Below are 26,052 nucleotides of genomic sequence, written 5' to 3'. Positions count from 1 at the left end.
AAAGAAAGAAAATGAGTCAGCATAAGTGATAATTTAAGATATGAAAAGGATTTCGATGATCATTACCAAATGAAAAATAAAGAATAAATTTATTTCTTATGCCTATTAATCTGTTGTATTTTGTAAAAGGTGGCTTTAAAACGATATTTGGCAGCAACATTTTTAATTAATTTCGCACTTGAGTACACTACCAGAATATTGTAAAATTTACTATGTTTCTGGCTTTATGGGATGACCAAAAAGCCCGGTAACTTTTATCGAAGCGTTTCGGTAAAGATTTTGGTAATATTAATAATAATAATATGGTTTTATAATAAGAGATGAAATTCGATAAACGTAGTAAAATTTGTTTATTTTATCATGATACCTTAGACAGGGCATAAAAACCAGTCATCCAGTTAAATTTACTTTTCAGTTTTCTATTTTTTACTAAAAGTGTGGTAATAAGAAGAATAATTTTGAAAACCAGAGTTTTCGGTAAACCGTTACCATATGAAAAGAAAAATTACAAAATGAATGGTTTCGTATATTAACCGGACTTATGATCTTTTTTTTAAATCATAAATGTCATTACCATACAGTAAGGTAATTTTACCTGAATTTTTTTCTCCGCGTAAGAAGATTCTTAGTAATTAGCATACTTTCTGAGACACAGCAATGAAATTTAAATACTTATTATAAAGATTTCTTTTTCATTTATTTTATTATAAATATTGTAAACAAAATCTGATATTATTACACTTGTAAGACCAAAGCGAAGTATTAAAAAAAAAATAGCAAAATTGCTATTACAAAAATGCACTATCAAAATACTAGTTAAATTAGAGGTTAACTCTTTAGCGTAGAATTTTTATTAAACAAATTTTTCACTATTTTGTGCTAATTTAGATCAGAATAAGTGAAAAATATTATATTTAGTGCTTTAATAATTTATGGTTATGAAATACAGCTTGAAATACCAATAACTTTTTCTGGGTTAAAGGTTAAATCTTCCAAATACGGCTCACTTACAAACGATAATTTTTCAAATTTGCATTTATTCTAACAGAAACGATTTGGAATTTCTTTAATTTACAAAATTAATTATAAATAAATTTTTCAATGTTAATTAAACAAAAAAAAAATTTAAAACAGCTTTTTTTTTAGGATTTTATATTTTCGTACAAAATAATTCCGATAATCTAACATCTTCTTTTAGTAACCATTGGACTGGTTTTTTATAATTAAAAAAATACCAAAATGTAGTTTTGCTTGTAATTAGAGAGTTAGAAAAAATATATATGCATAAATGAGACACCGGTGTTCCATCTGCGTCAAAGGTTTAAGTAAATTTTTTCTTTTCAACTGAGAAAATTTATCACTTAGTCCATAAAATATTTTCGCTCTATCTAACAAAAGCAAGACCATTTGATATTGATCAATCTAACACTGAAACAGTTAAAATTTTAAGTGGCAGTCTCATTACAGTTTAATAATCGCATCAACCCTTAAGGGACAAATTTTTTCAGGTGTGGTTACAGTGAAAGTGGGTTCATTGGGTCAATAACGCTGGGAAAGTGAACATCGTTTATGATTTACGCAGTGGGATCGCCATGGACGAAACGATAATCCATGGCAGCATTTAAATTTTAATTGGGCGCTTGTAAAACCTCATTTTTGCCCCGTGACCTTGGTGATACTTGTGTTAGGGTACAAACATTCTTTTGGCGAGTGGTACCTTTCATAAAGATAAATTCGAAATTAGAACGCCGCTTATTGTTGTAACTGGAGCTTGTTAAAGCTTTAGAATACTCAGTAACCTTTATGTAAATTTAATTAATGAATGGTTTTTGAAAGCGCCGGGGAAGTTTGTATGTTTGTACACTAGCAAGATTCAATGAGAATTTGAATTGAATGAAGCTGGTTCTTAATTTGTATCTTGAAGGCCTTTGAGCCATTGAAAGAAAATTAATGTTCGGCCTTCTGGAGTTGGACATTAATGAACAATTAAAATAGTTATTCTTGAAAGAGTATCTATTTAAATCTATGTTTATTCTGAAATGAAATTAATTACTGTTGTCTATCATGAATTTAGGGTGCCCTTGCCGGAATTTACCTCATAGATCAACGAAAGAAATGCAATAACACTATAGAGAAATTTAAGCTGTTTTAAATTTTTGTTCAACAGTATAAAATAGTTTGATTATAAGTTTCGAAACTAATGCTATGGTATTAAATAAAAACTACAATTTCAAAAATAATTTTTTAAAAAAAATATTGTATAAGTTAATAGGAAATAATAAGTTAATAGGAAATAATAAGTTAATAAATTAGGAGCCTTTTTTTATCAGAAAAATAATAATTAAGTTTATATATTTTTTTATCGTAAAAAGCTTTGTTATTTTATTATAAGTTATGTCTGAACGCTCCTCTAACATCCAGTGTATGCGTTCTTTTTCTTAGGCAGTGGGAGATAATAATTTAGGAGGAACGAGGAGAATTGAAGTAATAAAAAAAAGGCTTTGTTTCCAATAGTTTTTTTTTTTTGCACTGAATTGAATAAAATGAAAAACAAATTGCTATGCTCACTAATTTTTAATTTATTTGAATGTTATGGATATGTAATCCTAGAATGTTTTAAATTGACGCAATAAATGTTGCTTAAATTTTTTTAAATTACATTAAATACGTATGAATATTTTATCATTTTGCAAGTAACATCCCCAAATTGAACTATTTATCGAAAAAACTTCCCAATAAAAGATAAGGACACATACTATCTTTCTGAGGAAACTCTCTTCCATTCGGGATATTTTTAATCAAATTTATTTTATGTCTAAAAAGTGCTACCAATTGGTTTTTCTCCATGTAAAATTACATTTTCTGCCTTCGATGTTGCTTAAATATTATCGCAATACACTTAAGTGCAATAAATACACTGTATAAAATTCTGAATATAATCACAATTAAGAACTCTGATATATTGTAATTTTTTCAGTAATATTTACTGAATTACTATAATTATATAAATATAAAAATGAATTTTACGGGTGCTGCACTTAGGGTGTTGTGAGTACTTTTTGCCTCAATTTTATTCTAAAACTCGCAGCTGGACTTCAAAATGTTTGCCGCTAATGATCAATTTAAAATAATAAAACAATTAATATTAGTAATTTAATGATTTACTAGTCCTCACCATCTACTTGATTGCCTGGGTTTCATCATGGAAGAGGTTCTTGAAAGGCCTCTCCTTTTCCTCGATTTTTTGAAGACTCACGGCCTCATGGAGCTGGTATAGCTCCGCTATCCCAGCTGGGATTGGAAACAACAACAACGTGCTCTTGCGCGCCGAAGCCTATCAATTGGGTATACTATAGCCTACGTCACAGATCGTGTTATTCCTACTAAATTTAACTAGTAAACAGCATTTTCTGCGAACCTGATTTCTAGCAACAAGTAAAAGCATCAAACGAAGTGTCTTGTTATAAGTCGCTACTCGCCAGGTTGGAATTGTATTAGTCTAGTTCCTTTGGAAATAATTTATATTGTTGTTTTACCGAAGTTTATGAATTTAGTAAGCATATTTAAAACTCAGTTTAATAATTAAACTAAAAGGTAAATGTTATTCCTAGTAAGTGGAAGTAGTTGTGCTTTTTTCATATTATACCCAATTAAAACGTATTAGCGTTTTATATAACGTAGATTAGCCATATGATGCTCACTACGTGCTCTTGCGTGCCGAAGACTATCAATTAAAAATAAAAACAGTAGCCAACGCGAGAAAAGAAATATCATCGGTTTTATTGTTACATACATTGTTACATTGTATTAGCGTTTTATATAATACTAGGAGGCTTCGCCCCCTGCTCGCTGGCGCTCGCCAACCCCCGAAACTGCTTTCGCAGTTCATTTCGTTGCTCGCTCATTGGATACGTTTTTAACGTCTAGCTTCTGTATACTTTTTTGAACACTGAAGTTCCGAAAACTTTTCACTGTATAAAATTCTAAACCTGTGCATTTCAATATTAATTTGAAATTGCAAACAGTTCGCATATTTTTCTTAATCACACTATTCTAAATTTCAGTTGTTGAGAAAAGTAACTGTTGTAAGTTTTGTTTTAAAGTCTTTCCCACCAGAGGGCTAAAACCATGTGTTGTAAAACAATATGAAATAGTACTGAACGCCGGATGTAAAGCATCGGCTTCAATGAAGATAATTTTGTGAGAAATGTTTTGATAATTCGATGAGAATTCACCCGATTAGACATATAATGCTCACTACGTGCTCTTACGCGCCGGAGACTATCGATTAAAACATATTAGCGTTTTATATAATGTTGATTTGCCATATAATGCTCACTGCGTGCTCTTGCGCGCCGAAGCCTATCAACTAAAAATGAAAACTGTTGCCAACGCGAGAAAAGAAATATCATCGGTTTTATTGATACATACGTATTAGCGTTTTATATAATACTAGTGGGCTGTGCCCCCTGCTCGCTAACGCTCGCCAACCCCCGAAAATTGCTACGCAATCTTATATGGTTTGCTTTGCAAACGAAGCTCGCTTCGCTCGCTACTAACTTAGGTACATTGCAAACAAAATTCTAAGAATTCAAAACAATCATTCAAATCCATATAAAAACTTTTTTTTTTTAAAAAAAAATTACGTCTTTTTAGTAAATACTAAGTCATTAAAATAAATTTGAATTTAAATAAATGACATGTAACTCGTTAAACCTATTAGAAATGTGCTATATAAAATCTTAAGATAAAATTTCTAAAACTGATATCTCTTTAAAAAGGTTAAAATTTTGGCTATAATTAAGTATATTAAAAATTTAAATAAGAGAAATTGCAATGGAAAAACCCTGCATAAACAAAACATTGAATTTCGGAAGTAATCTCGTTTGGTGAGAATGCTCTCTCTTGTCAAAAAATACAAAATAAACTGACCTCAAATAAAACTCCAAGGACTTCGAATCAAATAATTAAGGAAACTACTATCACGTTTAATATAAAAGGAAGGTTTATTAACTAAACAATAAAATTACAGCATCGCAGTTCCAAAAAACAAATCTCACACTCACTCAGAAAAACAATTTAGCTTCTAATTAGTCACGATAGCAACCACAAAACTCTTCTCGTTACCATCTATAAACTGATATATAATAAATAAATTATTTAACAAAAAATACGATGCGCATAAGCACATAATATTTTACACTCTGGTTATTTCAGTTTCCGTTTTTAGAAGCGCTATATGTTGAGCCACCCAATCTAGATTTGGCATGTGACATTTTTAGCGGCAATTATTGGTTGATTTTCTCGCGTTGCCATTCGGATAGTTGTAAGGAGGCATTTTTTTTATCGCCGTGTAAGAGAAATATATATATAGATAGATAGATTGCAAGTTTTATTCACTTATAACAATTGGTTTGAAACAATCAGTTCTAAAAAAATCAGAGTAAAATTCAAAATTACTTCCATTTAAACAAAAACACAAATTACACAAAAACAATCTATATCTTTCATATATACTCTTTATTAAGTGTCTCGCCAAATATTTTTTTAAAAAGTCTACGCCATTGTATATAGAGAAAAGAAATTATGGTCACAACTACCAGAATATGGAAAAATTTACCGTATTTCTATCTCTTTTAACACCAAAAAGTTCGGTAATATTTACCGTAGTACTTGGGTAATAAATTTTGTAAAATTAACAATAAAATATGGTTTTATAATATGTAATTAAATTTGGTAAATGTAGTAAAATTTGGTAATTTTATCATGATACCTTAGAGCGTAAAAACCATTTATTCCGTTAAATTTACTCTTTAGCTAAAGAACTATAGTTTTGAAAACCAGAATTTTCGGCAAACCATTACCGTATGAATGGAAAAAATACTAAATGAATGGTTCAAATACCATATATTCCGATTTTGTCAATCAGAATTAAACATTTTTAGACCAGAAATTTAATTGCAATTAAATGTTGCAATTTTACAAGAATATTTTGGTTTTGTTACCCAGAATTATAGTTTTTTTAGACTCGAAATATAATTGCCATTGAGTGCTGTACTTTAACATAAATATTTTTCTCTTTCAATGACTATATTAACAGAAAATGGTTATCAACTTTAATTACAATGCTTTTTCATAAAAAATGCCTGTTAAATTAAATGGTGTTTATAAAAGCTATTTATAATACAGAATTAAAAAAAGGAATTATGTCTAGAAAGAAAAGAAACTAGCTTAATTTATTCTATAAGTTCTCTCAGTTAGAATCAGCGTTTACAATATATTAAGGTGAAAACAATATTGCGAATCATTTCGATTTTATTAAATAACATACCATTTATGGCAAGTTTAACGTATTAAATGATTAGGCACTTCAAGCTCAAATTTTTTAATATTGACATTTACTTATTAAAGACTTTAATCTTTCATGGTCTTTATTTGCATGATTCGAGATTCAGTGAATTGTAACAACTATTTTAATTTAGCATCCAAATTGAATCATAAAACAAAACATTCAATATTGTTTCCGTTAACCGGAAACATCGTCCAAGATCACCCCCAAAGTTCATTGAATCTAATATTAAAGAATATTTTTCTGCATCACCGATTTTTGTAGCCAATCAATGTTGAAAAAACACGCCAAGACTTATCTTACCGGACGTTACACTTTTAATAGCCTTGTTTTGTAACGTCCCCAATGGGATTTATTTAAAAGGTTTCTGGTATTAAAGCTTTTAAAAGCTTTTGAGCACTAATTGGAACACTAACTTTTTTTCCAAGAATGAAAACTATGTAGAAAAAGATCAGTGGTTTTAATAAAAGTATCTAGATAAATTTAGTTAAGACTAAATAATAATAAAATGTTTTAAGGATCCTATAATATTTATCCGTTTATTATTGTTCAATAATTAAAGATAATAAAATAGTTAATTATATGGCATATTGATCTCATTTTATTTCATATTAATTTTTTTCTATATAAGTAAAACAGAATGTTCATATGTGTGTATGTATCTAATACAAATCCGCAATTCTGAACCAATCTGCACTCACTGGTTTATATGTTATGTATATAGTGGTGTACTCTAGTATATAGTCGTGTATATACGCTCAAAGTCACGGTGGACTTACTTATCTTCGTTAAAACTCACCATATATCCCAAAGAAAAACTTTCCTATAGGCTTTCCAATGAGGTGAACCGGGTTCGAATCCCAGCCAAATAAATACGAATAAATACGCCAGGTAAATAAGAATTCCGTATCCGGCTTCCACCGACCACAGTGCTGACGTAAAATATCCTCAGTGGTAGACGGATCATGGGTTAGAGTCCCCTTGCCGTCAGGCTAACCGTGGGAGGGTTTCCCTCTCGATGTAACTCAAATGAGGGTTAGATTCATCAAACAAAGTCCTCCTCGAAGGCAAATTTCTCCTAATACTTGATCCAGGAGATCCCTTGTCTTCTGTATTGGGTTCGAAATTACAAGGTTACGAAGTTGAACATTAATAGTCGTAAACCAAAAACATTGCGTCGGCTGCTCAGCGATTAATTAAATAAAAAAAATCATGTACACAGATTTTCTACCTTAAGCTGTTGAACCCAGTACTGGAATGCATGATCTTGATAATCTTCGAGTGGTCTAAATTGGAATTCTAGTTGCCTTGACTTGGTGCTTATTTTCGATTTTCGTTTTTTAAAAGCCCTTAAAGGTGCGTATTGACATTATATTGACTGTATTGACATTATAGTGACTCTTTTTGACTTAATATCAACTGATTTAGATTGACTTTTACCAACCATATTCACGAGAGTTTCTAACTTAAAAAAGAGTGTTAGATAAAATACTCGCTAGTATGATCTCGATAACCTTCATCGTGCCAAAATTTGAATGCCGATTACTTCGAATTCATCGGAAAGCAAACAATAACTCATATCTGTTCTACTGCAAACTCGACCTTCGAAGTTGTAGCATACATATTCTATTAGTAGCATTATTCAGATAAGCTGCTTACAAGTCTTGTAATGAAATTCGAATTGTAAGATCAGGTTAATCATATCGAACAAAAGAAGTTGAGGTTTGTGCCACCTCGCTCCATTTGTTGCACTCCTAGAAGGGACTGAAAGGCTTGTCCGAACCATATTACTCCCCCACAATGGAATGCACCAATTAACCCGTTTTAAGCCTTTTATAAGCTTAAGTCACTCAATGGTCATCCTTTGTTTTCACACGTTGGAAAATGAGGCAAAATGATCTTTGGTACGCTTCGTTAAGTAAGAATGGTTACGCTTTCTTTATTTCTTCTTCTTTTGAGAGATGGAAGGGTTCGATCGGTTTGTTCTTTTGCGGCTTTGTCTAAGCTTCGAATCATTAAACAAAAAAGACTGACCTCACAGTAATCGAACGAAGAGAAATACGGAAAAGGTTTTTCTTGTCTCTTTTTTTTTCTGTAAATGTGCAAATCAATGACTGAATGTGGCAGATGCTTATCTGATATATTTGGTTCTGGTCTTTTGTCCATTCGCAAACATGTTTTGAGTTGATTTTTCGGTGAAAGAGATTTACCCAATGACATTCTAGTAAAGTTGGAATATAAATTTTGAAAACATATCAGGAAATGCTTGCTTTTTTGTATCATTTTCGGCAAATGTATGAATTGGGGTCTAAATGTAACAGACGATTATCTGGTATGTGTGGTTATGGTTTTTTGTCAATTTGCAAACCAAGTTACCTTTTTGGTGAAAGAGTTTTGTAGATTGATCTTCTAGGAAATTGGAATATAAATTTTGAAAACATGTCAGGAAATGCTTCTATCTTTTTGTATCATTTTCGGCAAATGTATGAATTGGGGTCTAAATGTAACAGACGATTATCTGGTATGTGTGGTTATGGGTTTTTGTCAATTTGCAAACCAAGTTACCTTTTTGGTGAAAGAGTTTTGTACACCGATCTTTTAGGAAATTGGAATATAAATTTTGAAAACACATCTGGAAATGCTTGTTTTTTTGTATTATTTTCGACAAATGTATGAATTGGGGTCTAAATGTAACAGATGATTATCTGGTATGTCTGGTTATGATTTTTTGTCAATTTGCAAACCAAGTTACCTTTTTGGTGAAAGAGTTTTGTAGATAGATCTTCTAGGAAATTAGAATGTAAATTTTGAAAATATAAGTTTATAACGAAGTAGGAAAATATAAATTGGAAAATAAACTGAATTTTTTTTCCAAATGTGCAAACTAGTAACTAAATATAAAGGGTATGCTTATCTATAATTAACCAATCTAAGAGATGCTTTATATGTGGTTATAAACTTTTGATAGATTTATAAACAAATTTAGAGTTGGTTCTGATTTCTAGTTGATTTAAATTTTTATTATTCCTGATTAATTTTTTTTAAAAGTGCAATTTAATAACTAAATATAACAGGTATGCTTATTTATAATTAATCAAATGTAAAAGATGCTTTATATGTGGTTGTAAATTTTTTATAGATTTCTAAACAAATTTAGAGTTCCTTCGGGCTTCTTCTTGATTTGAAAATAAAAGAAGCTATCTTTTAAGGAGAAATAGCTCTACTCATTGATATTCTAACAAAAGTGAAAAGTAAATATTTAAATATAATGAAAGTGTTTTTCTTGCTTTTTCTTTTTCCTTCCAATGTGCAAATTAGATGCCAGAATGAGGCACACACTTATCTGATACATGTGGCTATGTCTTTTCGTGGAATTCCAAACCATCTGGAAATCTTATCTCACTTCAGACTAACATAGTTTGATAAATTATTAAAAAATGTTTTCAAACGGAAAAAAAACTTAACTTTAGGTTTATACGAACATTATTAGTTTAAGAATTTACTGCATGACTGCAGTACTTTATCTTTTTACTATTTAGTTAATTTCATTTTAAAAATATTTACCAGCCTCCGAAACTTTAATGATTTTTGTTGTCATTATAAATATTGATATTTGATTCGTTCATTTCTTTTTCGGCACATGGAACGAATAGCCGCTTCTATACGGATCATCGCTCATATGCTTTGACGAGTACCACTCATTGAGGGCGGCGTAGGTAATAGCATAAACTAGTGCAGTAGTAATAATTAATGAAACCAGGTTAAAGTAAAAAGCAATGTTGGTAATAAAAACTATTTTTAAAAGGCATAGCAGATTTTAAAATTAAAGTGTGTCAGTACATTCATGAAATAAAACTATTTTTTTTTGTATGATCTGAATGATTCGATTTTTTTTCTGATGCTGATGAGTTTTTGACAATATTTAAAATTAAAAATGCCTTTTATGTACCAGTAGGTTTCAAAATGAACTGTAAATGACACCGGTGTTTGAATTTTACTGGAAAAAACTATCATTATCAAGAAAAAATTATTAACATACATGAAAAATTATTAAATACATTTAAAAAAATTGTGCTTACTTAAAATGAACTCATTTTAAATATTTAATTACGTAGACCTTTAATATCAGTTTCAAAAGTGATCTATCGCCCCCGTAGAACGTTCAAGACTTCTGAAAAGGTGCTTAACACTGATAGCGTAAGCTGATTGCTAAGGTCTGCATTTTGAAGACATAAAAATCATTTAAAAGCTAGAAAATGCTTTCCTAATTTAACAACAATTTAAATCAGAAACATTATTTTCCAAATTTAAATGTATTTGTATTTGTATTGAAATACATGGATAACAGAAAATGAGATGCAGTTTTGATTAAGGTATGAAGTAAATGTTAAAGGGAGGGGGAAAGCATCATCTCGGTAAAAACAACGTAGCAGGAAATACAGAGTCATAGTAAATGCTAGAAAAATAAAAAAAATAAAAAATAAAACACCAGTGAAAAAATTCCTCAAATGTGATAAAATATCATGGAACGTAAAAAACAAACAAACATGAAAAGTGTTAATGTGTAAAACAAAATGTCCTAAAAATTATGAAAAAAAAAAAAAATGAATGTCATAAAAGTGAAAAACAATTAAAAAAACCAAAAAAAATTCGAATGTTATGAATGTTGTCAAAATCACGTTAATTACGAACATAATTTTTTCACAGATCTACGAAAGCATGTAATGTAATTGGAAAGTTATATTTTATTATTTAATTTAAATTGTAAGATTATATATTTAGTTTATATCTAAGCAAGTACTAAAAACTTATGCATATGCTACTTTCATGGAAATTTCTCTAAAAATATTACTGCACCGGTAGTAAATTTTTTAAAAATAATTTATCGGTACATCCTGTTGAAAATATGGAAGAACTGAAAAACGAAATTTAAAAAATAATATTTTTTTAAGTGTTCCTTGAAAACTTTTTGTTTTAAATTGCAGACTATGATCCGAAAAAGCATGGTATTCTATGATTTACATCTCTGATTATTGTTTCTATTTTTCCAGTTTTCATTAGTTATGTATTCTAAAAAATTCCATTGCTTAAGAAACAAAATATTATACAAAAATAATTGAAGAATATAAATTTTCTTCTACCAGTGCTTGAAATATATAAGAAAAGTTATCAATGCTTCATAGATTCTGTTTAAAAAAAAAGGAATTTTTTAGAAAGGATGTTTTCCAGACATTTTCTGATAAAAATGTATTAAAGACGAGAATGGCGATGCAATGTTTTCCATAATTTTTCCTTTCTTTTCAGGGATATTTTCGAGTTATAAATTATTTATTCATGAAAAAAAAATCTTTATGGATATTAAAACGATCATCTTCAGTTGGTGGTGAAGCACTTTATTCCAAAAAACGACATTTTTTTCCTAAGGGGGAAAGAACTGATTCGAAGTTGTGTCAAGAGACAAGGATTCCATTAAATTCTCATTTATGCAATAGGTCACTAGGTGTTTCTTTTTATTTTTGTTTAGAGCATTTTAGCATACTTGGCTTATTTTTGTTAATGGGAGTGGCGACCACATTTGGCGATTATCTATGAAATGTTGACATTTTAATCAAAGCTGGTATGGTGACATAATCTTTGTTTTCTTCCTCGTTTACAAGACATTCACCTTGTTCTTTTTATGTATACTCATCTAATCACCTGTTTGCGTATGGATTATAGATATTTGATGGCAATTAAGTGGTGGTTATGTAGAATGCTACGTCAGATGAGTATATTAATCAGGCCATAAATCAGGATTAGAATTAACAACAGATGGAGATAAACCAAAGTGATAATAGGGAAAATAGAATTAGATCTAACATACATCTTTTAATTACATTAGTTTGCTTTCTTGTTTTGAAATAAATAAGAAGTTAATCAGAAATTTGTCGTTCTCTAAGCACACGAGCTGTGAAACTAATTTTAGGTCATGGGCTACTTCGAAAAAATTATTAGCTATTTATCCTACTATTATTTTTAATAAAATAAATTTATTTTAAGTACATATTTCGATTTATTTGATCTATTTTAACGAATATAGTTTTAATTATTCACAATTATATATATATGAATTAAAATTACTTACTTACCTAAGCACAATTAAATCCTTAAAAAATGAGAAATTATTTAAAAATAAGAAACAGCGAAATTACAAAAAATTCCTTAAACTATGTAATTTCGTAGTTAATTAAAAAGAATAATTTTATTATTTGCTTCAAGCTTTTAAAAGATTTGTGGCTTAACATATTAAGAATTGATGCTGTAATTACTTCTAAAAGCAATTCAAAATTTTTTTAAATTGTATGATTTGATACTTTTTAAAAAATTTAGTTAGTTTTTAAGGGATTTTAATTTAATCCCACTTATTTTGCTTTTTTATTATTTTAAAACGCTTAGCATCCCTTTTCGGATTGCAGAAAATAAAAAATATTTTTATGATTGTATTGTTTTTATTTAAAGTTATTTGTTTTTATACCTTTTTTTGTATTTCAATGATATAGATTGCTTCATTTATTTGTTTCGAAATATAATTTATTTCAAACTCAATTTAAATTGTAAGTTTTTTCTCGTTAAAAGATTAAATTTAAAATAATTTTATTTTGCATGGTGAAAAAAGGAAAAAAACATTCATTTGAATCTTGCCGCTGTTATATTGCCGTTGTTTAGGATTAACACCATCCAGGGAAAACCTAAACTATGTTAGCAAAGTTTCCAAAAAGACGAATTCTGCCCTTTACCTCTCCAATCAAGTTTATTATTTTTTTTTTTTAAAAAAACAATAAGCTACAGAATTTCTATTATAGGCTTCTCTCTTGAGAATTTGAAAAGTAAAGTGGTGAGTTTTCGAATATATTTTTAGAAAGAGTTACAGTTTTTTAGTTTTTTTCCAGAATGCTGGTAGGCGTATAAATATTATCTGGGATGAAATTGTTCTTTTATGCCAATAAAGGCTATAACTAGAACCCCTGCTAAACTCAAGTAGATTGTTACTGTTTAAAACATATTTAAGTTTTAACTCAGAAATTTTCCCGTTTGAAGTTTTGAAAATTTTTCAAGAATGATTCATTAAGATTTCATGAAATCTGACACATCTGTCTCAATAGAAATATAATGTAACTAAATAAAATTAAGCGATGAATAAATTGCAAGAAAACTGAACTAGATTTGTAAACAGATGATATTACATGGCACTGCAAAGCTGCACCTTGCATATGCGTCTATGGCAAAAATGCACGAGGTAGAATTTTTAAATTTGGAACTAAACCTAACCTCAGCTAAATGCCAAATCACTGTTAGAAGTTTCCCGGAAAAATGGCTTACAACAATTTATTTAATTGTTATTTTACCGTATTCAAACAAAACAGTAAAAAAACTATAAATAAGGTGGTATTTAAACTGTTAACTGCGCGAAAAAAAATCCCATTTTTTAACTAGCTTGTAGCTAAAACTAGAGTTTTATCACACCAAATAGACCCACTTTATAAAGCCACTTAGTATATAAGCTGATGGGTACATATTATTGCTGAGAAGCCTAATCTGTTAATCTCATGACCGATAGAGCGTGGGTTTGAGTCTCAGGGTTGGCACCACAATATTTTCTCTATTCCCTTCGACTCATGGAGAGTTTCTAGCGTCCTGCATTCTCCAATTTGTGCCCCACGGTTGTTAGAATACAATAATCTCATTGACGCATAGATGGTAGCACCATAAAGCTGCTAAACTATCGCCAATGTTCAGTTAAAGTTCTATTATACAGTTTTGAAACCATGCTAGTTGTAAATGGTTAAATAATCATATAGTTTTGTATTTATGGTTTTTCAGCCATACTAATAGTAAACGGTTTCAAAACTGTAATGGTAAATGTTCTTTACCGTAAACTTTACCGTTAATTGGATGGACAGATGGCAGGTTATCTAAGCATAATTTTAGAATGAAAATTCTGACAGTGTTCTTTCTAAATTTGAATAACTTTTTAATAGAAAAGCAATTTAATTTTTAATATGCTGTCCTTTTCAGGAATTCATTGTCTCTCGCAGTTAGGTGTTTGTCCCACTTGTCCCACAGCTCATGGATTTTTGCGTAACACAATGTCGCTAAAAATTAACCTTCAAATGAAGTTACTTCGTATTCAAGTTTTCTAAAGAAGCTGTCTTCTTCCCTGAAATCAGACAATATATCAGACCACAGCTCTCAGAATCACTGTTCCATGTTATATCCTTCCATCACGCTAACTGAAAGCGTAATCTTGATCTTGAAGAGTCCCAAGATCAAAGTTTAGACAAGAAAGCAGTCACTTTTCATAGTTCCTATATTGAAATATTAATTTGACTAGAGGCCGGTGGTAAGAGAATGTATCTGGTTAGATAAGATAAAAACGTGCTTTAAATAGAAAGAGTCTTTGCTTGTTTTTCTTTGTTGTGTAGAAGTTTGCGAGGGTAATTTGTCCGATTCGCTCCAATACTCCGAGGTCTATGGTGCAGACAATTGGGCGCTTAATTTTCCTGAGGACGCTACACAAAGCAAAAGTGTTATACTTACGTCAATAAAAAGAAAACTCTGATAGATTTCCAGAGATTTATGTGGTACTGTTTGGCTTTCATTTGAGAATAACAAAAGTTTTCTAAATATATATATTGAATAGTATTTTGTGTACAGAAGGTCTTGCCCCGGTTTCTATTAATCAAAAATATAAAAAGAACACTCATTTCAAAGTTCATTGTTTATTAGTTTCGAAGTTCATTGTTTGTGCACCGTTAGAATTTTGATTTTAAAATTACGGTAAAATACCCGGCGTCAACCTGCCCATCTAATTAACTGTAAAGTTTACGCTAAAGAACATTTTTTACTTCACGATTTTAAAACCGTTTACAACTAGTATGGTTAAAAAACCGTTTTTTAACCATTGAAAGCTAGCATAGTTTCAAAACAGTAAAAATGGAATTTAACTGACCATTACAGCTACGCTTTTTTTATATTAGGTAATGTGCATTAGAGTTAGGTTGTGTACGAGTAAGGTTTTATCAAATGAACAGTGGACTGGGATTTAATTAGTTTATCTGGTTATTTCAACTACAGTAAGAGAAGGCAAATACCAAACTTTTTTGTGTCAAGTAGCTTAATGGGGACGCCATCTATGTGTGAATGAGAGTGCCGTATTCCAATAGTCCAGGATCACAAATTGGGGAGTGTTATACGCTAAAAACTCTTAATGTGTTGAAGGGAATGGAGGAAATATTGTGGTGTCTAGGCTGGAACTTGAACCCCTGTTTGTCATGAGATATAATTCTATAATACTCTCTCGACTATAATATGTACCCATGTGCAGGGAACTAATCGGTTTCATTAGATAGGTCTAGCTGGTGCGCTAAAATTCTGATTGTTTCGCCGTATTAAGAGAAAAGAGTTAATGAACGGTTTTTGTCACAGTAAACAGTTTGAATACCATGTTATTTATGGTTATTTGACTGCTTTATTTGAATATAGTAAAATAACAATTAAGTAAATTGTTATTTAACCATATTTTCCAAGAAATTCTTAGTGGTGTGATGTATACATATTACGCAGACTTATTGATTTGGTTGGTTTAGGATATTAGGTTTAAGAATTACATAAGTGAACCACGGTTGAAAATGTTATTCTAAACTGAAAAATAGTACTTTTGCAACCTCCTTCTGTAATGTTATTGTAAACATAAAAGCACTTTAAGCCTCAACCGTTCACCTGAATCACGAAATTCGATATGGGGATCTTTGAAAGCTATAGTAGATCTAGAACACATGGAATCTGCAATTGATCTCGAATTAATATTCGTTTACGATCTCGAATTGATCTCGAATTACGTACAGCCAACTTCTTTTAATATATTTCACCGTATCCGGTAATCAGTGCTTCTAAGACGTTCAGCATGCATTCCGTCTTATGGAACAAACTTCAAGCATGTTAAGTAACATTATAAACTGTATTAATCTAATATACCATTTGTACTCATGAGGGATTATTAAATTTTTTCAATTTATCACTTTTTTCTGATGTTTCTGATCATGCATAGCTCTGTTACTCTCAATCCATATAATGCATCCCGACTTCCTTGAAAGTTTGCTTCACCTTCCTTAAAAGTTCCTTCCTAAAGTTTACTTTCTCGAGACTTCTTGTATATTATACAACATATTATATACCACATAATATATACAACATATTTTTCGTTGCTTTGTCGCTAAAAACTCAGTCACTTTCCAAATTTACCAGTGTAATAAATCATACTATAAATGTTTAAAAATTGCAAATAAATGTAAAAATCTGAAGGTCCCTTTTATTTTCATTATACTGGTCTTTTTTAATTAGAAATGTTTTTACTTATTTATATTAAGCTTTGAAGTGTTTATTTCCAAAAGAGGTACAGTGCGCAAAAAAAAAAAAAAAAAAAAACAGCAAACAAACGATTATGGATATCTTTTGATCTAATGGTCGGATCTTCACATTCTAGGACTCAATTTTGAATGGTTCAAGGAGAGGGACATTAAATATGCTAATTAATTAGTGTAAATGATAATTTGTTGCGAAATCAGGCTCAAGAACATACTTTCTCTGAATAAACATACGCTTTTTCAACGGATTTGGATTTCTGACCCCCTAAAATATAAGAGGAGACCGCAATCTGAGGAATATAGTCCCAGTAATTTTGTAATGAAAGCAGTCCAGATCTTGGGCCCCTTTAAAGAAGTAAGATATTTAAATTTAAATTTCTCAGGAACTATTCGATTGATTTCGCTCAAACTTCGTATTTTACCATATAAAATGATGTAAAAAAATATAGACTTAACAGTTCAAAGTTTTTTCGAATATATATATATATATATATATATATATATATATATATATATATATATTATTTGAGATTAAAATGAGAGAATCGGGCATTAATTGGTCAATCGTAACAACTTTAAAAACAAACGAACAAACTGTAAATGAAATAATTAATTGAGTAAAAACCACTGGAATACAATGCTATACACTAATTGTAAAGCCAACAAATTGTTATATGAAAGTATTTTTACTCTTTTTTTCATAAGAAAAGTTGAATGTTTTTCAAAATATATTTTTAAAATTATTCTATGAGTAAAGCAATTTCATTTACTTTAAGAGTTGCAGTTATTTTTAAGATTTATAATAAATCTTTTTGTTTTGTTTTAAATATGAACGTTAGATTTCGTAGAAAATACTTACTTTTTATTAATTTAAACCTAAAAAGAACGTAATCGTCTTCATTTAAACATGATAAATGAATGCGTTTGCATAATTTATTATCGAAGCAAAAGTTTAAAAATTTTACTCAGAATTTTGTCAAACTGTCACCACTAACTCTATTACCATCGTATGAATTTAAACATTTATTGCATTATCTGCCTAAAAGGAAAGTGATTAGAAAAATTCTTTCATGATTTGCAAAATTTTATGACCCATAAAGTAACTTTAACATCTTCTGTTCTTCTTGCAAAACGTTTTTTTCTTCAAAACTTATTAGTTTCAAATTATTGTTCGTTAGTCTCTAAAATATGAAAAACGCATGAATTATGTGCTTAAAACTTCGAAAAGATGGCGAAGCAATTATCGGTTGCAAAAAAATCTAAGCACTAATGTTTTATTATGGCACATGTTGCGGCTATTAAACTAAAGCTACTTTAACTGAAAGATGTTATTGCTACTTTTTTAGAAAGATATACGAGTTATTAAACTGCTCGCCATAAAATAATACATCGTCTGCTTTTTTTTGTTTTGAGAAAGTGAACTTTCATTTTCTTACTTTTCAGACGATTTTAGAAACGATAAAAATATTTTGGTATCTTCGGCTCTGTTTATAACGTGATATTTTATGGAATTTTCGAAGCATAAAATATAAATGATTGTAATTATCTATTAATTAAAGAATAAAGTTTAATAGAGGTTGAATAAATGTTTCACAGCTTGAATATGCTATTTCTCCTTTTTTCCATCTTTCTTATGAGAATCTTTCTTCTCCAAATGCGTATTTTCTAATTAGATAAATTAGACAAATTATATATTTCGTAATTTTCGGGTAATTAAAGTAATTTTCTTTTTATGGAAAGTTCGCCATTATTTTTATGCTATTCAGCAGTTTAATTTGAATTCTTTATTTCGTTAATTAAAAATTAATTATTAATTCGTTAGTTTTAAACTTAAAATCTTAAGAACATTTAAGATTCTTTTACTATGTCTAACGAAGATGTTTATTTTTCAATTTTTAAAACGATTCAATTTCTAAACACATTTTTAAAACGTTTCTAAAATGCATATATTATTTTGAATTTTTCATTCTGCTGTATTATTTACTAAGTCTACAAAAATATTCGTAAGTTTTTTTTTGAAGAGACACTTAGAACTTGATTTTAAAACTGCACACATTTTTTTTCTCAAAAAAACATGTTTGGAATGTTTGCCATAACATCTATTATTTAGTACAATTTGTGTTCACCATATATTTGTTATCTTTCAAAAATTAATAATTTTAAAAGTAGAAAATTAATAACTTTTACTAATGACTTTAATTATTAATTGAAAGTTATTATTATTTCAATTATTGATTAATTACTTGAAAATTAATATTTTTAATTTTAAACCAACGTTTCATTTTCATGATTAGTACCATTTTTTAAAATTAATATGTTAACACACAAATTATATCTTTGAATTTATTGTAGACAAATATTTTTAGCTCTTTTGTTTTATAATTATGGAAAAAAAAAGCATTCTTAGTTTCAATATAACTTTATACGAGGAAATTCATGGCGCAAAAAAAGTTAGTCTAATCTTAAGCTCTAAAGTAATTTTTGTTGCCATTCGTAAGAAAATAATTAAAATTAGTTCTAAATTGACAGAAGATCTCCTTAAGTACAGAAGAGGTTCATCTATACACGGAGAAAAATTTCTAGTAAAATTCCATACTGCATGGTAATGGCATTTGATGTAAAAAAAACACCTGATAATTCGTAATTTTTTCCATTCGCATGGTAATGGTTTACCAGAAACTTTGGTTTCCAAAGTTGTAGTTTTTATTACCACATATTTAGGTATCATGATAAAATTACCAAATTTTACCTCGTTTACCAGAGTTTATCACGTATTATGAAACTCTATTTTATTGTTAATTTTACCGAAACTATAACCAAAGAGCTTTGATAAAAATTGCTGACCTTTGCAGTGTTCCGGTAACCCAGTAAATTTTACAATATTCTGGTAATTTTGCCCACACTTTTCTTTCTCAGTGTACACGTCTTTATATTTTTAAGGAGTTGTATATGCAGTATGTTTGATATGATAGAGAGTAAAGGAGTTCGGTGTTTAAAATTTGTATCAAATTTATGTTTTTAGCAATTTTTAGTTAAGAAGTTCAGATTAGTTTCCTTTTAAAATTGCTTGAAGAATCTTCTTATTTCAATTCTAACCAGTTTTATTCATTGTTATTCAGGTTTGTTTTTTAAACTACTGTTAATTTTAGCGAATTTATTATTCATTAATATTATTTAAAATTTCATTAATTATTAGTAAATTACAATTATTAGTCAATGAATGCGTCCAGTAAAATTTTAATGACAGCAACTTTAACAGAACTGTGTTGTCCAGTATCAATAGACGGAAAAAAGAAAACGTAGAGAGAAAATGAACAAATAAAATTGATAAATAAGAAAAAACAAGCTAAGTTTCTTGTAAATTTGCTTTAATCGGAATAGTTAACAAAAAAAGAGCAGCAGTACAAATTCAATGAGATCTAACATAACGGGTGGTATAAGTTATTTAAACAGTGCTAGAAAAAAAGCGGCTAATACAGAAGTTCAACGTTCCAAAGAAGGTAAAAGTTGTTCCGTAAAAGGTTGTTTGAATTTGTATTTCTTCCCGGTTCTCTTTGTTCTATTTGACGAGGAGCCAGGGGTGAAAGCAACTTTTAACAACATAATTTTTTTTTTAGAAAAAAAATACCTTGACAAATTGCCGGACTTGAAATGATTGTAGTTTTCAAACATTTTTTTCTAATTTTTTTCTTCTTTTTTTTGCGGAACTGAAATGAAAAAGATCTTAGAATAATGTATCAAAACGATAGTGGTCAATTTTTTTCTTGTAACAGTCAATTTTTTTCTTGCACGTTTATTTATGATCTCAAAAAGTTCTTAACTGTTCAATGAAATGGCTCTTAGCAATATTATTGATTTAAATCTTAAATGTCAGATTTTCAATTAAAGGGCATATACCTTTCTCAGTTTTAATTTTTTTTCTAACTTATGTGTACTCTTGACAATATTAGTATACTCGAACGTGTATATTCCTGAAGTATTCGAACATTTTTCTGGCTTATGCAATAAATATGAAAAAGTTATTCATTTAAGTAAAAATGTAGTTTTTTTTTTAGTTTTATAAAAAAAAATAAAACTGTCCCCAAATTAAAGCCTGTTGCTACTTAAAGAATTGTTAACAAAAATAATTTGCTATATTTTTTCTATGAAGTTCTTCTTAAATAATATGCTTGCTTTTCTTACTATATATATATATCTTATACCTTTCACAACTGTAAAAACTGCACTGTATTCCGGATCAAATTACGTTAAAAAGTAACAGCAGTCAGGGTACCGGTAAATTTTACAGTAAAATATTTTTTTTACCGGAATGCATTACGGAGCAAAAAAAATCTGACATACTGTAATTTTTACAGTTATAACTAACGTAAAATCTCTGAATTACTCAATTAAATTAAATATTACTGCAAAAAATTGTTGAAAAATATTTTACGGTAAAAATGTATTTTACGGTAAAATGGATTTAACAGATGATGCAGCCAACGTGCCGGTGCTTTATACCATAGTTTGATTTAAAATTTGTTACAATGTATGGCTGATAATATAATGCTTTATTTTCGAAATATTTTTTCGATCAATGCAAAATATTTTGCATTCTACGAGAGTCCCGACTAGATCGTTCAGGATCTAATTTTTTCAAATGCCTATTGTTCAAATATGCCAAAATTTAAAAAAAGAATAACAAAATTATAAATTAAAATTTCTAGTTATGAAAGTTTCAATGTGGTTGTTGGTTTTTCTTTCAAGTATTACCCAAATAATATTCTTCTCCACATGTTTAGAATTAAAAACCATTTCTTCGCCAACTTCATTCGCAATTATGAAAACTTTAGTTTTCGTCTGTTGATGCCAAAGAAAAATGACTTTAGACATGTAATAAATATAGTATCTTCTAAATATTACAGTATTTTTATAATGTCTTCATAAATAAAATTTCACATTTTATTTCTTAACTTTAATTATTGTGAATGCTCAACTTAAAATATTATTCAATGTTTCAGATTAAATTAACATGATAATTGAAGATAAATCCAGAAATGCCGATGGATACATGTCCAGTGAATGGGACTCAAGAAATTCCAAAAAAGTAAGAAATTATTTTTTAAAATAATAGATTTAAGATTAATTGATATATTCCAATAAAAAATTTAAGCATGAATAAATATTATATAACAAAATTATTACGATTTCAGATTACATTATAAATAGCAAGTCTGTTGCATAATTTTGTAAGTGTAAAAATATGTCATATTCTAGCGATGGTCTTTAATAGACAGAAAAATAGTCGTCACAAAAGAATCATGTGTAATAACTTCTGATATAATCACCTACTTTATGTAATCTTAATAGTCTAAGGGGATCAACTCAATTGCTTTAGTTAGAGAAGACGGTTAAAATTACGAAATCAGATATAAATGTATGTTTTTTTGAATAAAAATACTTGTTTAAATATGGGATTCCTAGGTTAGTACAGCTCTACACTTGGCGCTGGTCCTTGAACCCTTTTGCTCTTTTTTATAGGATAAGTGATAAACATGAAATACAACTTTTTTAGCGTCTATGACCCTCAATAATATGGGTACCACTAAGATTTCTCGAGTATCCGTAGAACTTTAAGGGTTTTCTTGTACTCGGAAAACACCTCACTATAAATGCATATTTGCCCGGCGAGTCTCCAAATCAACAGTTCTTGCAAATAAACTCGCAATCTCATTGCATTGATACCGACATGAGAAGGGATCAATTGGATGTGCACCTCCGAATGAACTGAAAGCATAATAAGCAAGCACAGGATGGATATTCCCGACTTATCCAAAGCATTTGTCATTTTGCTTAGATGTTGAACTGAAGAATGAATGTCAGTTATGGGACACAAACATCCACAAAATTAGGGTTAACGTTATTCGAAACATAGCTCAAGCCTCTTTTGATAGTGATAAACTCGGACCTGAACACAAAATACGAATTGGAATTAAGTCAATTGACTTTTATTAAGGCCCGGTGGTTCAGAGGATCAAGCTTCCGCCTCCCAATGATGTGCCCTAGGCTCAAATCCCAGCGATGGCTGTTTGATTTGAATTTTGCCCTCGGTTTGTACCGCCGTCCTGCCGTAAAGTATACTCAGTGGTAGACGGATCATGGATTAGAACCTCCTTGCCGTGAGCCGTGGTGGCTCAGGGGATAGAGAGGTTCGCCTTCCAATGCGGGGAACCGGGTTCGAATCCCATCGATTTCTGGTCAATGCGAATTCCAAGCCTGGCTCGCATCAACCACAGTGGTGACGTAAAATATCATCAGTGGTAGACGGATCATGGATTGGAGCCCCCTTGAGAGATTTACATAGTTTCCCTTTCGATGTAACGTAACTACAGGTTAGTTCCATCAAAAAGTCCTCCATGAAGGCTATTTTCTCTCAATTCAGAAGTTCCCTTGTCTTCTGGATTGGGTTCAAAATCATAAGACTATGGAGTTGAGCAGAGCAAAACAGAAATTGGGTAGGCTGTTCAGAGTAGATTATAAAATAAAAGAAAATGCAATCCCCTTGCTATCGGACTAACCTTGGGAGGTTTTATTTTTCATGTAATACAAATGCTGGTTAGTTCCATCAAAAAGTCTTCTCCGAAAGTTTGCTTTACCAAATGCTTGATCCAAGCTTGTTTCATGGATTTGGTTCAAAATTAAAAGACTACGGAACTGAGCACTGCTATTCGCAAAACCAGAATCGGGTCGTTTGTTCAACGCCGGGCATGAAATATGAAATAAAAGTAACGCTAATCACATTATTTTTTAAATTAATTACGCCAATTGAAAGAATTATCATACGTTTTTCTAACTTGTTTTCTCTAAAATAATTCCTTCCAAAATATTAATAATAATTTTTATTTGAAATTATAATAATTTCATTTATTTGAAATTATAATTATTTTCATTTGAAATAATTATAATTTCAAATAAATGAAATTCATTCAATTTTTCATTTGAAATTATAATTATTTAATATTTTTCCTATTTTAATTTAATAATGGTTCATAAATTATTTAAATTTTTCAATTTTTAATGCTATTATACTAATTTTTACTAATATACTAATTTTAATTACTACAATGTAATTATCAAGAAATCGCCCAAGTGGTGCCCTATTTTTTACCTTTTTTCTTTTTGAACTTATGGACTTGATATAATTTTTATAGATCAATTCATGGATTAGTATTAGCATTAAAATTATGTAAAGATATGTTGCTTGATTGAAGAAATAAAACTCGTGTTAAAAATATGAACATTTCCATACACGATACCATACGCAATAAAATAAAGCAAATTTTACAGAGTAAGGTCCTTTAAGAAGTTTTAACAAATATTTTATGCTAATTTAAATTGTTAAAATTTAAAATTGGAATGAATTGGATGAAATCAGTTGAATTGATGAACAAATATTCTAATATGACGTATCTACAATTCGATTTGGACCGACTTCATTTATATCTTAGATTTCAGTATTGAAGTTTAGATGCATAATTTTACACGATGCAAAAATTTATTATACCGAATTCAAAATGTTGTTGGATCTAAAATGAAAAAAAAAGTAATTATTTGAAATTATTTTGTGCATGAAGTTAACTTTGTTTAAACAAATTCTATGTTGTGTGCCTTCAATTTGCTCAATTAATTTTCGATATAGTAAACAATGCTAAATTTGAAAATGATATAGAGTTTAAACTTTCAGCTTATATTTCTGACAAAACTATTGAGATTACATGTTCTTTGAAAAAAAAGGTATATTTATTCAGAGAAAGTACACTCTTACATCTACAGATTATTGCCTGCATTATATGATAAGCATATTATGTAATGCATAATATCTCTCTAACCATTAAAATTTTGTCCTTTTTTCTTAACATACATATTTCATTCAGAAATGAAAGTTTAAGAAGTACATATTTCCTTAAAAATTAAGTATTATATATTTCCTTGTTTTAATGGAAAACTTTAAAAATATTAAAAACAAATTTTTTACACAGCAATGTTTATATCTATTTTTCGTATTCGATGATTGAAAAATGCGATACAAAAAATATTGAATAAATACATCATGGATGTAAATAGATTCAAGCTCAGATTTAGGCATGTTGGCTCCTGTACAAGGCAATCATGATCTGCGTTGAAAAAATTAGATTTTTATCATATTGTGAAAATTGATTATAAAATTACAAAAGCTTAGTGCTAATGAAGTTTTAATTTCGTGTTGTGAAGTTTTAATTACGTGTAAAATAACTACTGAATTTTGTAAATTTATTTTATATAAGTAGACATCAGCTGTCCCATTAAGGAATGCTTGGAAAAGTTAAAATTATTTAGCGTAATCCCTAAAGGAAAAGAAAACAGGAATTTACATTAAAAATTTGATAAATTAAGTTTTATCATATTGTTAATGTAGTGATTTTTTTAAAAAGTTGATGACTGATTGGATTTTTCCATTCATATAACTCAATATGAGAAACTTCCTTTTTTATAAAAAAAAAAATTATTACTGGCCACGTTCTTTGCAAATATATTTGACCATGGGTATGCCCACCGAAATGAAAAAAAAAAAAAACATAAAATTTTTCATTTCAATTTATAAAACTAATAATTTTCTTATTCAGTATACTTTGACATCAATTTATAACTGTCAATCAATCATCTTTATGCCTCCTTGTGCCACAGCAATCATTCTAAATGATACATCCCTTGCGGTCAGAGTTTTCTCTCCTATTTTGGAAGCATAAGTCACGCACCGTTGATTTCTTATTTAGAAAATGTACCGTTAACATTGCACTGAAAATAACCTTTTTTTTAATTCCCACCTCGGTTTACCTCTTTCATTATCTCAGTGGTAAATATATAACAATAAGATTCGATGGAGAAAAAAAATTGGTCTTCATCCCCAATAGTGCGATAACAACTGAATATACCTAGAGTGCTTTTGCAATTTGGCCTCAAGCTGTAGGTTGCTTTCAATTGTTAGCAGTCACCAAAATTTTCAATAAGTGACAGCGAATTCAATGCAATTAAAAGCCTTTTTACGTTCGGTGGATAACCTCTTGGAATAAAGTGTTCGAATTTTGATCGTAAATTCTAAAGCTTTTTGGACAACATGCCTAGTTTTATGAAGCTAATTTCGATACTAAATTGAGGCTGCAATCAGGAACTTACCAAACTTTATCATTAAACTGTTCGATTTTTATTTCTATTTATAGTTCTACAAATATTTTGGAATAAAAAAATTGGCTCATATTTTTTTACCATAGTTGTTAAAACGTT

The 26,052-nt window shown here is 29.3% G+C and overlaps 1 protein-coding gene across 1 annotated transcript in view; it reads left to right on the top strand.

Annotated features, from left to right (window-relative positions):
* The window catches only part of LOC107449023 (uncharacterized), a 116,118-nt gene that overhangs the window by 22,447 nt on the left and 67,619 nt on the right, over nt 1–26,052 (top strand). The window contains exon 2 of the mRNA XM_016064418.4: nt 21,753–21,838. Within this exon, the coding sequence (XP_015919904.1) occupies nt 21,764–21,838 (75 nt within the window). The 5' untranslated portion in view covers nt 21,753–21,763. The remainder of the gene's footprint in view (nt 1–21,752; nt 21,839–26,052) is intronic.

This window comes from Parasteatoda tepidariorum, chromosome 1, assembly GCF_982258835.1.
Source record: "Parasteatoda tepidariorum strain Cologne lab strain chromosome 1, Ptep-v5.0, whole genome shotgun sequence".
NCBI classification, from domain to species: domain Eukaryota; kingdom Metazoa; phylum Arthropoda; class Arachnida; order Araneae; family Theridiidae; genus Parasteatoda; species Parasteatoda tepidariorum.
Note: the sequence above shows the minus strand (reverse complement) of the source record. Positions and strands in the feature narration are given on the sequence as shown.